Source organism: Spea bombifrons, chromosome 12 (assembly GCF_027358695.1).
Source record: "Spea bombifrons isolate aSpeBom1 chromosome 12, aSpeBom1.2.pri, whole genome shotgun sequence".
NCBI classification, from domain to species: domain Eukaryota; kingdom Metazoa; phylum Chordata; class Amphibia; order Anura; family Pelobatidae; genus Spea; species Spea bombifrons.
The window spans coordinates 10,891,008-10,906,696 of NC_071098.1; the positions used below are offsets into that span (position 1 = coordinate 10,891,008).

At 40.3% G+C, this 15,689-nt stretch overlaps 1 protein-coding gene across 10 annotated transcripts in view; it reads left to right on the plus strand.

Annotated features, from left to right (window-relative positions):
• AGRN (agrin) overlaps positions 1-15,689 on the plus strand; it is a 178,329-nt gene that overhangs the window by 63,735 nt on the left and 98,905 nt on the right. For 9 of the 10 annotated variants that reach the window (XM_053452512.1, XM_053452514.1, XM_053452511.1 and 6 more), the window contains one exon: positions 9,203-9,250. In XM_053452512.1, the coding sequence (XP_053308487.1) occupies positions 9,203-9,250 (48 nt within the window). Of the gene's footprint in view, positions 1-5,349; positions 6,963-9,202; positions 9,251-15,689 lie in introns of those variants that run through there. The other variant, XM_053452519.1, reaches the window with a different exon arrangement.

Below are 15,689 nucleotides of genomic sequence, written 5' to 3' on the forward strand. Positions count from 1 at the left end.
AAGAATCAATGGGCTTTTGCTTAAGATTGGTTATTGTCACCGAAACGTCCTTAAAATATCCTTAGGGGAGTCCTAAGGTCTGCTGTTAGTATATTTATTAATGAAGGTAAATGTTGTTTGTTTTGATGACTCGGCTAGCTGGTGGGCCTAAGTCCTGCTTACCAACAGTGGTGTTTTGGATCAGATGCAATATTTAACCCCTTGTGTCTCTTGACAAAGCAATAACCCTACAGGTTCCACCAGCATTGTATAGTCCCAAAAGAATTGCCCTCATTCCCCTCACCCCCTGCTTTCTCCAGGGAAGTAATCTGTTAATGTAAATCGAGTGATCAAATTATGTTCCCTTGTTTTATAGAATTAAATTTCTCTGCTAAATGGATTGCTTTTAACGTTTCTTTTGTCTGATAAATTGTAAGGCTTTTTTTCCCCCTTAATTACGAGAAGGAAGAGCTCCCCTGTATTATCTCCTATTGTCTCATCGCACTTACACCATAATTAGAACATATTGTAGAGGGCTTGTTCAATGCTTGTGTAGTGACACGGACATCGATGCCTATGAGGTAATCAGGCCACACAGAATAAATGCACTTAGTGGCAAAACTAATAGCCTAATACATGGACAGGGGCTCAGCTGGTGCAAAGAAATTTATATTAGGAGAAAGAGCCGTAGACCGAGCCAAGACCCCCAGAAAGATATTCCCTTAGGAGCATGGAGCGTGACGAGGAAGATAGATATTATTAAGCCGTATCGCTGAAGCACCAAATAAGCATGAATATATATGTATTGTGTGTGTGTGGATGTGTATATATATATATATATATATATAATGTAGATGGGTTAAGCCGTATTAGTCCAATAGACACAATGTCAAAAAACATTTTTTATTAAATATTATGTTAGTCCAATACAAAGGTATCACCGCATACTCTGCAATACTCCTGTTTTTTTTACATCGTATATATTCTATGTAGTTTTCGTACCATTCTTGCAGAACATAACTGAACCACTAAGAGGCACTCACGATATTGTTAAATCACACGGCTTCTGCCATGATTGCGAATTTGTCTTAGGAGAATCAACTTTATACGTTTTTTTTCCCTGCAATATTTGTTTTTTGTTTTTTTTTATAACACTGAAGATAAATTCTGTTTTACATGCAAATCCCGGAATCGGGGTAAACGCGGCTCAGATAGCATCGCCTGTTGCGTCCATTCGTAGCACATACTGTGTTCGAAATCTTGTTGGAGTGAATCAAATCTGTACAAGCAAAAACTCCACAAAAGCCACTATTGTATGCATTCAGGATATAACGCAGAACCAATTTATTTCAGGGCAACAATTTCTTTGAATGTCTCACCACTTTGCTTCTGATTTACATAATTCCAGCTAACCCTACGTATGATCTTTATCATTATGAACCCCCCCATTATGGAAACAGATGACACCGCGTGTACAATACCTACACCTTTACTACATAAATGTGTAGCTACAGATTTTCATTTTTCCGCACCAAATTTCAGGGTTTTAAACCCGAAGCCTTCTGTTGCTATTTCCTTTTTTTTTTGTTTCTACAGGTACACTGTGAATTAAGTGGAGCCCTGTCGTGAGCATATTTAAATATTTGTGTATTTTTAGCTTTCTTCCTTTTTTGGTGACACTAAAGAAGTGAACTTGCTGCACGCCTCTAACACTTGTTTTTTTTTTAGATTTATATGTTTTTGCACATATCTATTATATTAATAAGGGTTAGTGGTTGAATCTAAGCGCTTGTTAGCATAATCGTCAGGAATATGTTGTATTTGCATAAATTCTTTTTTTTATTATTTTAAATTTAAAAGTTTTAAAATATTGTAATCCCGCCACTTATCTGAATATTACAGGGTGACGGCAGGTAGCTGATCTAGAAAGTAACCTTTTTGTTCAACGGTTTGAACGATGATTACTTAAAGTTGTTTAAGTCTTCTAGTACCAAATAATGTGGCAAACTTGTGGGTTCCGTCACCTGGTTGCGCGACTGTTGCGTTGGGACCCTTCCTTGCATTAAGAGGCGAGGACATTCCAGGTCATGCTTGGAGTCGGCAAACGGGAGCTAAAGCATATTAAAGCCCACGCGCTACGTGTCCTGCGTCTTGATAAAGAACTTCAGTTATCAACACTTTCTTCTCTCAGGCACCAAAATTTCACTCACACCTCTTTTTTCTCCCCTTATCTATCAATTCTGGCACAAGTTATTACTGCCTGACAGCTGATCAGCAGCTCCTATGTGACTTGAGTCTGTGAGATTTGCTCTCGACTTGAAAGCTACTGTTAAAACTGAATCGTCTTAACCCTTTCCGTATCCTTCTGCCACTCTTAATGGCCGCGTTTTAATATTCTTTGATCCCGTGGAGAGCGCGGTCCCATTGACCTCAATCTAGCAGGCTGTCCGGGTGGAATACACGGAGAATTCTTTATTATATGTGTCTTGCAACCAACAGACAATGGAGCTGCTCCGTAGTCTGCAGAGGTAGTAGTAACGCCTCGATGACTTGAACGGCAATGTATGCGTGTTTAATACATTACCCCGACGTGGGCTTACATATATTTGTGCTGTAAACCCAGTTTGCATAAACATCAATAAGAAAAGATTGTAAGTGGCAGTCACTCTGGGGAAAACCTAGCAGTCACGTGAGCTCTCTTTCTCTCTCCTCGGATTTATTTATGGGAATAACAATCAATAGGATGTGTCTGGGAAATACATCGATGTTCATCTGTGAGTAGTGACAGAAACAGCCCTTTTCTGTATTGCGGATACCGGTTGGACCGGAACCTCTCCTCACTTGACTAGTAAAATATTTCTACCGAATCATTTATCGGTGGGCCAGGCTTGGTAAATGTTTGATTTAGAGAAATTAAATCCACCAAATACTCCAATAATTCCGGTACATGCTATACATGTCTCTCTATCTCTGCGTCCGTGTGTAGATATGTCATTTTACACGCATGAGCTCATCTATTCACCCTCCTGCCTAAGAAAATGACGTTTCCACAAATCCTTTTTGCTTTGAGAATGTAATATCGAGTGGGTTTGTTGTTACTGTCTGTACCCTGTGTTTCCGTACCACGATAGCAATGCTACGGAGACCTGCAAATACCGAATTAACAGGAGGCGCGCGTAAGAAACCTTTTTTCAAGTATAATAACCTCCGCACTCTTTTGGTGGAAGTTATCTATATCCTCCCGCCTTGGAGCGCTCAGTTTTGACAGCAGCGCTGGATATGAAAGGGTGCGTGCCGCTGGATTCACGCTTACAGATGAGTAGTAATGAGTTCCCTGGTGTTGCTGTTGTCTCCCCTCCACCGCTTCCTTCAGACCTCAACAAGCGAAGAATTAGGTTTTCCATATGACACGCCGATTCTTTGCTTTCCTGGCATGAAAACATGCAGATTGGGTGAAGCCATTAACGTAACGATTAGCGTGCCTTCTATACATCATTAAAGATGTACTAGAACCTATCGCTGGTATTTCCAGAGGCCATAATTACATATTTACTATTGGAACTACAGGTACTGCATGGCTGGTGATTAATATTGTCCTACACCTTGCCGTAGACAAAATATTCTTAAAATATATATATATGTGAACCATAGAACTCGCTTTATTAGCGGGTAGAACATAATATCTCACTTATAGACTACGCTAGAAGAATTAATTGTAAATGTACGGATCAAAAAATGGTGCGTGTTACTGGAAATGCCTTCTTTGAGATTTTGTTTGGTCAGTCTCTTATTTAAGCGAACGTGTTTTATGTGAAACGCAAATTAAAAAGGCAATGGTTTATATTTATGAAGTTTGGTTTATAAAGTCTCCAAGAGTCCGGGCTACCCATGAGCATTAGATTTGCTAGCAATTTCCTCGCACGGTTAATAGATTGGATTATGAAATGTACTTACGCGGGGCAGATGTAGACTTTCTGTTTGGGTAAAGTTTATACTGATGCGTATTTATGTCTGACAGGGGTCGGGGAAGTTATTGTCTCTAATTTACAATATCTTACCCATGCCTTTTGTCATTGGTAATATGGTTAATATGGTAATATGCTTGTATGTATAGATAGAAGCCAGACGGGTTGTGTGTGGCATTTTCTATCCAGGGAATTACCGACTAAAAGGTCTTTATAAATATATACCCAAAGTCCCAGAGTTTTGCCCCAATAAGTGAATGGACAAATTTCCAGGGACTATCATATTCTCTTCTTAACACTCATACAAGCAGGACTTGTTTCTGGAAATCCCTTTTGAAACATAGAGATGTTTCTTTATCTTGCTAAGTTATGTTCTATTTATCTTTACTTTTTACTTGCATATGTATACAAGCACTCTGAATAATATACATCTTAGTATGGGGGATCTGCCAGGATATTCTAGTATATGGGGGAAAAAGTCCATATCCTACTATAGTCTATATACCGGTAGCCTGGGATAGATCCATAAACACGTGGAGCCATCCTGAATGTCATTGATACTGGTGTTTATTTGCTTGTTAATATCGTTATTCTCCTTGGGGACCAGGGCAGCTGATGCTATAACATATGTTCTGTCTTCTTGTTTGATACCATAATTAGAATTTCATAAACTAAATAAACTTCCAAGTTAAAAGATAAATTACTTGTCGACTGCTAAAATAAATGCAACCTTGAAAAGCCGGGGTTTTGGACCTCTGCATAAATTGAAGGTTATTAATATCAGTGGATTCTGATATATCACATAAACAAATCCAGCAGAGGGGTATTGTAAAAGTGAGAGAAAGAAAAAAGCATTGTGCGGGTCATTTAACAATGTTCAGCCCATCTGTTCTGCCTCCTTTGTTACTTGTTACAATAGCAAAATTCCGTAGACAATGATAATAATAATAATATTGATTTTCGTGATGGGTTGCACTGTGCTCTTCCTCTTATAAGAGATCCAGCAATCGCAGTCTGATGGAATGATTAAGTCTTTCTGATGAATTCTAATATAGACACAGGAACTACGCTGACACGGATACTAAGAGCCCACTGGCTTGCAGCATTTCGAGACGGTAAACGATTGTTAGTGTGAAAAACAAATGTTCTGGTGAGTTGAAGTTGCGTGCGGATGCCGGTGTTCGGAGCTCGCTATATTTGCATGGTACATGCTCTCGTGTCGGCGTGGCTGGAGCGCGGTGTGTGAGCGTGTTGGTGAAGCGGTGGCCCCCCGCCCCTGTCACATAGCTGCTCAGCCCCCTCCCCTCCTTTGCTTTTGTGTGCACATGCAAGGACCCTGAGGAGGTTGCGAAGAGAATTCCCCAAAGCATTTATTCTTTGTCTGTAGCCGCCTGTCAGACTCTCTTTTGCTTCTGTCTTCTACATCTTCCTATCGGACGGAGAAGGAACGCTCTGACAAGCAGAGGGCTAGAGCTTCTTTCCAGAATACGGAGTCCCAGAACACGATCGGTACTGGAGGGAGACACAAGTGGACCTGTCAGCCTACAGAAATCCAGTTGCTCTTTTGGAATTTTGGGAAACTTCTTCCGTTTTTTATAATAGGGATTAAGTGAATTTTCAAGGGAACTTAAAGCGTGAAGACGTACGGTAGTATGGAAACATCCAGATGACGGTGAGGTAGCACTGCAGGTGAGACTATTTACCTTCACGCAAACTTGCCTGTGTGTTCACATCCGAGTGCCGTTCGTGGGCTTGCTTTGGGCTCGGTCATACGAGACCCTGAAGAGACTCCAGTTATCTGCCAACCCTCCCCCTACTCCAGATTGCTCCTCATAGCATTTCTGCCTTTATTTTCCGTGTCTGGCTATCTGATGAATGGGTGAGCGTTCTATATGAGGACCTGCTTTTGATGAGCGCCCGGAGTCTGAACTTCCTCTTCACCCTATGAAGGTTGAATTCTGTGGTGGTTGTTAAGCTGCCTGGGAAGACCACTGAAGAACGCAGTGACGGAACTGTATCTGCTGGTGTTAAAAAAGAAGAGGGAGTGATACCGATAGAGGGGGTGGACAGCTCTGCCTGTGTGAGGAGATGAAGAAAGCAGGGGCACTGAGCGGAATGTGAAAGTATATTGCTCTGGATGCTACTTTTGTGTATTGCTGAAGACAAAGTAATAGGAAGTCAGTTCGGAAGCAAAAGAAGAAGGACCAGCAAGGAACTTTAATCATAACAAAAGCTTTTAATGATCTCTGGCATCTTGGCATGTGGGACGTTTAAGCCTTAATGCAGGTGCTGTTATATTTAAGAGAACAAAGAAAGATCTCACTACCACAACTTGGGTTTGAGGTTCCTAACATTTTCCTATTATTTCTGGTGTCTGCCCCATTTGGGTTTTAATATAAGTCATTGAAGGAGCAAGCGGCTAATGAATTTTATAACAGGACTTCCCTTGGCATTTTAAGGGAATATGGGCTTATTCATCTTTGTTACCATGTATCCTTACTGATTCCGAGGATCTTTACGGAATGTGGCATTGCCTGGATATGCAGAGCTAATTTGGATGTACAGTGTTCTGTGGAATGGGCTGCATGAACTTTCCAAAGGCACATGAGTTTGTGAATCCCCTGTACTTTGGACTCTACAAACATACTACAAAAACACTCTTCTTGATCACAGGTGGCCTTACTCACGCTGGCTTGGTCTGAGTATACCATGGTGTCCTAACTGCTAGAGAAATAACTTTGTGCGCACAGAAGGGGTTTTAGATGCCCTCTCCACCCTCATTGTCAATAATTAATCTGGATGGAATCTAAAGCTGGTTTGTGGAGAATATAGACGGACCTCGCAACGCTTTGGCCATGACTGGCTGCCACTACCCTGCTCCAGCCGTTGAGCGGGACCGAATTTATCATCATAAAGTCTCCCTGGTTGTACGCTATTTTATGATCCCTTGTAACATATGCCTGATCCTGCTTGCCACCTCCACGCTCGGATTTGCCGTCCTTCTTTTCCTCAATAACTGTAGGTGTGGCCAGTTCAAGAGCCCCTTTACCCCTCTGTTTAGATGCTAAGCATTGTTTAGATGCTAAGCATTGTATAGTAGACGTACGTGAGGGATTTAGTGTGGACAATACACCAGGGTCAGAGATTTCAATGTTCATTCATAAGCTTCTTGCTGGAAGTGATTTGTGTGTATAGATGCTTGCTTCTCATAACCATGGGTTTTTTTCTGTGGTGGGATTTGAGGTTCTACATGGGAGGTGCTTCCTCATGGTCTACTGACCTAGTTTTTTTTCCGAGCCCAATGTGGCAAAAGATCTTGGAGGCATTCAATTAATTGAATGATCGTTTGCCCTCTCGCTGCCGAGACAGACCTTTAATCTGTGAGGGACAGATCTCTACGAGCCCATTTAAAGTGTATATGGATCCACACTAAACATCTCAAGAAGAAGCTTGATTCCGTTGACAGGCAATTCCTATAATCACTGTTTCTTTATATAGAACTCTCAAAAATGTAGATGTCTCAGTCAAAAGTTTTAGCATTAGCTGTAAGCACTGCAGAAATCCAATCTTTTTGTGTTTCATTTAGTTTGAAAAATAATTGTCAGACTCAATGACAAAAGCCCATATTTCAATAGAATCATTTTCACGAGCTACGTAAATTCACGTTCTCACCATTACCCGTGAGCCAAGCACATTAATAACGATTCCACCATTTCTTCTCATTTCTGTGAATGAAGTAAGCATATAGCATCTATTACATTAGTTTACTGCAGCCTCACCAAAGGGAAACCAGAAGAACCACTGATTCCTGATTAAGAAATGCTTTATTTTTAAGGCTTAGAATTAACATATTTATATCTTTGCATCATAAAAAAAAACTAATATTTGGGATATTACGGCTCTTAAATAGATTTATCTACGTTTATGAAATCTTAGATTCCCAAACTTTTTATAACATGCTAATATCTTTAAGAAATTATAGTGACCTTTTTTCCTTTAAAAATGCAACTATTAATAATACAAGGATGACGGTGCGCTGGCACCCAGCCTGGATCAACTCCCCTCTCCTCCGATAGCAGCTTTAAACATGTCTCTTTATAACCAATAATATTTGCAGGCTTGTATGCCTATAAATTCTCATAATATGCAAATGTTTTCCTCCGCTGCCATAAACGGGATATGTCTAAGTAAAACTGATTAAACCAGCGGCCCGTCGTAATGTTTCCATTTTTTTTCACAGTGGGGTAGAGCGTAGTTCAGTTAGCATTAACAAAGGTTTTGATGAAAAATGGAATGGTTGGGAAGGCTGTTTTTTTTTATTCCTTTGCTTTACCGAGCATAGACTTTGCCGGCCGTCTCTTGCGTGTACTGGCTCATATTAAGCGGTACTCTTGGTAACGCCACTCACGCTGGGTTATTTTGCTGTGGTAGGGTAGTATTTTCTTAGCATAAGGCGTTCCTAAAAATCAGTTGCATTCTACCTGAGCCAAATTGTGTAGGCTCCTGAGAGTAACATGGGGTCATTTGAAAACTTTTTTTAATCTCTATTTCTTTTGTTGCACAACCTTCTTAACTTCCTTAGGATAGTCCCATACGTCTTCGTGAGAACTGAATATTAACCTTTTGCTACTAAATCTCTTCCTGAGCCTACAAGCATTGTACAGATGTTGGGCCCCCAAATGGTTAACACAATAATGCTTTTGATAGTATTGCTACTCAGGCCAGATTGTGTAAATTGCGTGTAAATTGCGTGTGTGTGGGGAGATATTGCTTGATTCAATAGTAAACGTACATGGATCTTGCCCTACTGTTGGCTCCTTGAGTTTGGCATTTCTGCACCCTTGCTCCATGTTTAGTAGCACTCACATAGTACTTAGGGACTTCAATTTAGGATATCCAACATGTGCCTTTACAAGCAGAGAATGCAGAAAAGAATGTGTAACAAATGGGTATAGTGAGCGGCCGTCCGCAGGAAGGACCCTGGTATGTGTACAGAGGCATTCCTTGGAGAGGTGGGATAGAGTTCCAATCTAATTCTTCTCTAAGTAGCTGGCAACCTTAAGCACTTTTCTGAAGCATGAACCAACTACTTCATGGGGTTTTCTTTAATTTAAATAGCAGGCACAGTGGTTCTAATTCTTTGTGTTGAGGGATATTATGAATATGTAGTGAGCTTATACTGTTGGTTGCATCCTTTGTTCTAGCGTATTAACCAGAAACCAGCTCTAATACCATTTTTATTTGTTATGTTTTTTCAGATAAACCTGGCAGCCATTTCCCAAGCCCACAACCAACCCTACAAGATGGTAAGTACGATGGGGGAAAAAGTGTTTCAGGGGTTGTTAAAAAAAATGCCTTCATATGGCATATATATATATGAGACATGACTGCACTCAAGATCTTCAGAAGATAAATGTTCCATGCTAATTTAATTCCATTACAGCATTGGTGCGAAGGGTCCACCAGATGGTTGGATGATTGATGAGTTTGCCGTACTGTATTAGAAGCCTAGGGGGACAGATATGGGCAACAAGTTAGCTGCCTTAAATTTGATGAGTCTTTATTGATTTATTGCTTTTTTTTCCTCTTTAAAAGGTAAACGTTCTAGATTCCGTTACTCTTTGCCTTCTTGCCACTTGTATCAAGAGAATCTTTCCAGTTCTTCCTGAGGCTTTTATTTCATTTCTTTCGCTCGCCCTAGAACATGAAAAATGACTCTGAGCAGTCACGATCATTAAGCTTTCACTGCATATGTTTCGATCTGTTCGATGCATGTTCGTAAGCAGAAGTAGTGATGTATATATTCTTTAGGCAGAATTAAAGTCTCACCCAAAACATGAATGACTTATAATTTTTACTCTATCACCTTTGATGGTTTGGATCACCTGGGGGGTAGCATTAGTGGTGAATTCTGCCAATTATTCGAGGCAAACTCATAGTAAATGATGTATCCCCTCTGAATTGGCTAATGCCTTTTTGAGAGCAGCGATAGGTTGAGTACAGTCAGCTTGTTTATAGACGCTCCCTAGTGGCTGTCTCTGACTTTATTTTGCTTGTATACTCAGATGCTCCCCCGAGAGATATTACGATTCCGGCTTTTTGGGATAATTTGAAGTCTGTATTGTTATTGTCTCTGCTAGTGCTGACAAATCTCATTCCAGGTTTTTAACGTTTTTAGGGAAAGATATATTTTATGTGATTTTCTGAACACCTGAAAATTCTACCGAGCACCTCCATTGTGGTGGATGGGGATAAGAAAAATATCTGTGGCACAGCTCTTGAAATAAACATAAAGTGCATCAATGATCTTAATATAGGTTTAAAGGGACAATCTGTCCCTGCCCAGAGTGAACGTTGCTATCTCTTACTTCAGCAGAAGGAACTCTTAGGAGAAAACGTGATTCCATGTTTGAATTCTGTATGTGGGTTCAGTTGGTTCTTGTAAGAACCATATTTATGCCTTCCATATGTCTACATACTGCTTCAAGACACCCAATTATCTACACAAGTCGTTCTTCAGACATCCATAAATTATTAGACCAAAGCATTTCTTTTCAACATGTCCAAGCTAATTAGTGGCACAAGAGCCACCAGTTGTTTTGAAAGCCGAACAATGTTTTATTCAGGGTAGCTTGGAACATGCAACGTGTAAAATGTATCATCACAATAGCAAAGAAATTCCCACAACATATCATTCTGAAAAAAAAATCTAGTGATTAAAAGAATTGTACAAGACTTTTCCATTTCAGGTTGCTTCGGGTCCTATCCTATCAGTGTTTTATTTTTTTTTTAATTATAAAATAATCGGTAAATTAAAATGACTGTATGTGTCATTGAGCAGATTTTAGTTCTCTGCGCTTAATGAAGGATTGAGAAAACTGCTAATTTGGCATGCATGCCCCCAAAATGCCCTTTTTGTTGACTAACTAGGCTTTAAATTAGAATTTTTAGCTCTGAATTAAAATTTACCATCACTTCTTAGCCTGACACATGAAGCGTGAATAACGTTATATATTTGCTCACTGCTATGCACAGGGCATGTAACATACATTAGCAGAAAATTACAATATTTGGAGAAAAAAAGTAATTTTTTAAGCATACTGAGCCCTCGGTATTGGAAACATCATTGCGTAGCATCCGACTATTGTAATTAGAGGATTCCATCACTTAGTGTTATAGCTTCTCTCTGCTGCTAAGTGAGTTTGAAAATTCATTGCAATCTTGATTATTAGAGCTGCCGGTATGGTACAGAGCTGCCGGTATGGTACAGAGCTGCCGGTATGGTACAGAGCTGCCGGTATGGTACAGAGCTACTATTCCACGCGTATTATAATCTATGTTCTGGGCATGTTTAAAGCAATCTCAGATTTCGCTCTCTTAATAGTTGTTTTTTCAGGTTAATGAAGAGTTCAGGACACCTGGATTATATGAATATGTGGACAATTTGTTAGAAGTGTTTGTGTTGATGGTTCAGGAGGAGATTAGAAATGGTGTCTTACCCAAAGGCCTACACACAATCGAGTGTCCTAATGGCCTCTGTATATAATATAAGTATGGGATAACTTGTATCTCAATAAGTTTATCACAGACAAAACAGGAACATATTCTTGCTACTTGTTGACACATATTTATTTTTGACAGGCGTGTTTGTTTCCTAAACATCTTGATTGATCTCTGCTCTACAATGGTGGTCAGTAAAATTGCTGACTAAGCAAGTATTTGTCGGCCAGAGCTATCCTTTTCACTAAAGGCGGGTATATCACATGGTTATTTTTGAATAATTCCATTAATTAATCAAAATAATTGTGACCTGTAATTTACTTTTTGCAGTCAGTTTTACAATTCTTTCTATGTCCTACCGAAGCTTATGTATAAAGTGGTTCTAGCAGTTCTTGGCCAGCTGGACCCATCTACAACAAAAGACGAATCCTTGCAAGCATCTCTACAGGTGCTCACAAGGGTCATAATACTGGGAATTTGAGTTGGCTCCGTTCAGGCTTGTGCTTCTCTTTTCACAAGCTGCGGTCATGCAAGCCGTTGGGTTCAAGCCTGGCTGAAGCCAACAGCAGCTTGCCCAGCTTCTAGCAATTAAGTGCAAAGTGTGACAATGGAGCATTCGGCAGGGATATTCCACTTGTTGCTATGGAGACCACACCGCTTATCACTTTGCACCAGAATTGCTGCTAATACCTGTGAGCATCAACTATTGGGACCCAAAAATGAGAATGGATTTTAGTAGTGAGGCAAGTCACTAGAATATTGGTGGTATTATTTTACATAATGCTGATGGAAAACACAAACTACGGTACTCTGTTGCATTAAAACCATGGTGACCCCACACACAAAAAAAAAAATTGTAAGTATCCCTGATTAAAAGGGCGATCTGGTCAACATACACCTTGTAACATATAGGGGAACATGTAGCGGAATGAAGAGGGGCAGGGGACAGTGACCTGGGATAGGGGATTCAAATACGTCGCCCTCTGAGGATGGCAGGGGTTAACACCCGTGATATAAAATAAATGCTGTTTGCATGTGTGGCATTAAAATTACATCTCAGCAGGTGGAATTTAGGTGCCTCTATTAACGGATTTATTTAAATTGGTTCTGTGTGGTTGTTCACGCATTAAGTAGCACCTGTCTTGCATTAGCATCCAATTGTGTGTAATCTCAACACTTGTTCTTAATTTAAGTAAGTTTTCTTAAATGCGTTACTGCTTGGACCAGGTGGGTATTTAATGGCAGTGTAAGAACGCAGGATTTTCACCGCGGATAGAGATGAACTGTGACAGTATTCACAGCTCAGTTTTATATCACGGGACCGTAAACAGTGGAGAGAAAAAGAATGGAGAGATTGTAGAATGTGTTTGCTTGGAATCTCCATTGATAAGGATTTCTGCCGCCTTCTCGGTATCTAAACGTTCCACAGGCTACCCTTACAAAGTCTGATTGAGTTGTACATTGAACATATTTAACCCATTAAGGGTTAAAAATGGCTATCTGGCATCTCTTACTTAATAGTCTAAAACATCAACAGCTATGGAATTTGACTTAACAATGCAATATTGTTTTTATCAAGGACTATGAGGGCATAGAAAGATGCGCGGAATATACATATAACATAGACCTAAATAGAAGTCAAGACCATGGACTGGATGAGGTTTAAGAGTAGACGGGCCGGATGGGTCTTATTTGCCGTCATATTGGATGATCTTTTGTTTCTGTGTTAAACCCCCCCTGTCTTCATAGGAATGTCAGCAAATACCCACTCCATGAGGTCATGAATTCTCCTTGAAACTCGAAAGCTTGGTAATTAGCAACCGCGCTAAGAGCTTCTAGGGCAAATCGGGGCCGTTAGCATCCATGGCGTTCTTTCCGTATAACTGACCAGGATTTACCCCCGCAAGCCTGAGGATTAAGGTTCACGTCTAGTTGCAGGAGCTCAAAGGGGTGCAACACAGCTACCAATTAAACCCGAAATATATGCCCCCATCCTATTCGAGAAAACAAATGACAGCTCCAGCCTCTGAGCTCTGGATCATTTGTTATGCATGGTTGCATCGACACTCATAAAATCCGGATATGAATATTTGCATACATCGGGGAATCAGATAGCATACATTATCCTTAGCTGCCAAGCAGTATTGCAGCTCCTAACTAAATCTCATCATAAACTCATTGATACCAAAATTAATTTCATTGGGGCATCACTAATACTATTTTTACTGCGACCACATTTCAGCGCTTCCAGAAAAGCCCAAATCACACCCTTGGTGTGTAATAACACTCAGCACCACACAGCCTTCTGTGATCTACTGTCTTAATATTAACGTCCAAAGCTTTTAATTTCTTCTATCAGGTTTTATTGAGTCTGGGCGAGAATGAAATGTGCTGCCCATACCAGTCAAATAACAAGTAGGTAATTTGGCAAACACTTGCGCGTTAAAAGTCAGCATTTAGTCTATTATCTGATGCAGCTCATCTTAATGCTTTGAATTGTCTCATCTGTCCTCGCCTACAAGAAAGTCTACATAATCTACGTTCAAATGTAAATTTTATAGCTGCAAGCTTGTTTAAAGCTCCTATAACCGCAAAATTATATATGAAGTTATGATATATCTGCCACCCATCAGTTTTCTTAATTATTATTTTCCTGTAACTTTTTTAATCGTTAGCAGCGGACTAGGGTCTGCAGAGAATACGCAGCCCCGGGGGGGGGGGGGTTGTGTTGAGCAGGGCTGGGCAAATCCAGGTAGGTTTCGTTCAATTTAGGTGCCTGAAATCAAATAGCCAGCTTGATTCTTCAAAAGCCACAAAGGGATGTATCTATCATTAACAATATGAAAGATCAGCAATAAAACTGTAAGAGCTGCGGCTACTGGACTTCTGTGAATTGGGGTCCAGCTCCAGATTTAGGGGAAAAATAATAAATCTGCATATATTTAAACATATGCACACACATATACAGTATATGAACAAAAGTATTGGGAGACCTGACCATTGCACCAACAGGGACTTTGATGACATTGCATCCTAAATACATAGACATTAATATGTAATAGATCCAGGGCCGGCCTTTGGGGTGTGCGACCTGTGCGACCGCTTTGAAGGGGCAGAGGGGGGGGTAGTGAGGGGGGGCGCCAGAGGAGTAGTTCGCACAGGGCGCCGGAACACCTAAGGCCGGCTCTGAATAGATCCCCTTTTGCACATATCCAAAATGTCTTGATATGCTGAAGGGGACGTGCCAAGACATTTTGGACAATGCTATGCTTCCAACTTAGTGGGGACAGTTTGGGGAAACCCTTTTCTATTCTAGCATGACCGTGCCCCAGAGCACAAAGGTCCGTAAAGACATGGGTGGGTGAGTTTGGTGTGGAAGAACTTGACCACCCTGCACGGAGCCCTGGCCTCAACCCCATGAAGCACCTTTGGGATGAACTGGGACGGAGATTGTGAGCCAGGACTTCGTCCAACATCAGTGACTGACCTCGCAAATGCTCTACTGAGCATAAATGGGTAATTCCCACAGAAACCCTTTAAAATCTTCTAGAAAGCCTTCCCAGAAGAGTGAAAACCGTTTTAGCTGCAAAGAGGGGATCAACTACACATTAATGTCTATGTATTCAGAATGCAATGTCATCAAAGTCCCTGTTGATGTAATGGTCAGCTGTCCCAATACTTTTGTCCATATACGGTATATGTGCAAAAGTTTTAGGCAGATGTGAAAAAATGCCATAAAGCAAGAAGGCTTTTGAAAATAGACACGTTAATAGTTTAGTGTTATCATTTAACAACGTGCAAACTGAGTGAATAGAAGAAAAATCAAAATCTATAAACATGTCTCTTTTATATTCTTTATATTCTTACTCTACAGTATTTTTTCAAACCTGTCTAAAACATTTGCACAGTACTATATATATGTATGTATGTTTGTGTGTAAATATATATATATATATATATATATATATATATATATAATCTTATACCACTGCAGTATTGAAGAGAGCAAAAGCGAAAGCATTGTGAATTTCAGCCAATCTCCAAAAGTGTCAGAATATTCACCAGAAACAGAAGGCTTGACAATCCGGTGTGACGGCCTCATTAATTAGGAATAATGCCGCTTTTATAAACAAACAAGGTAGATGCCTAGAAAACTTCTCTCTTCGCCGGCAAAACATTGATTTATGAAATGGCAGCTTGGGTGCCCCTCCCAGATTGGGTAGAGCATTAATAGCGCTTGTCATC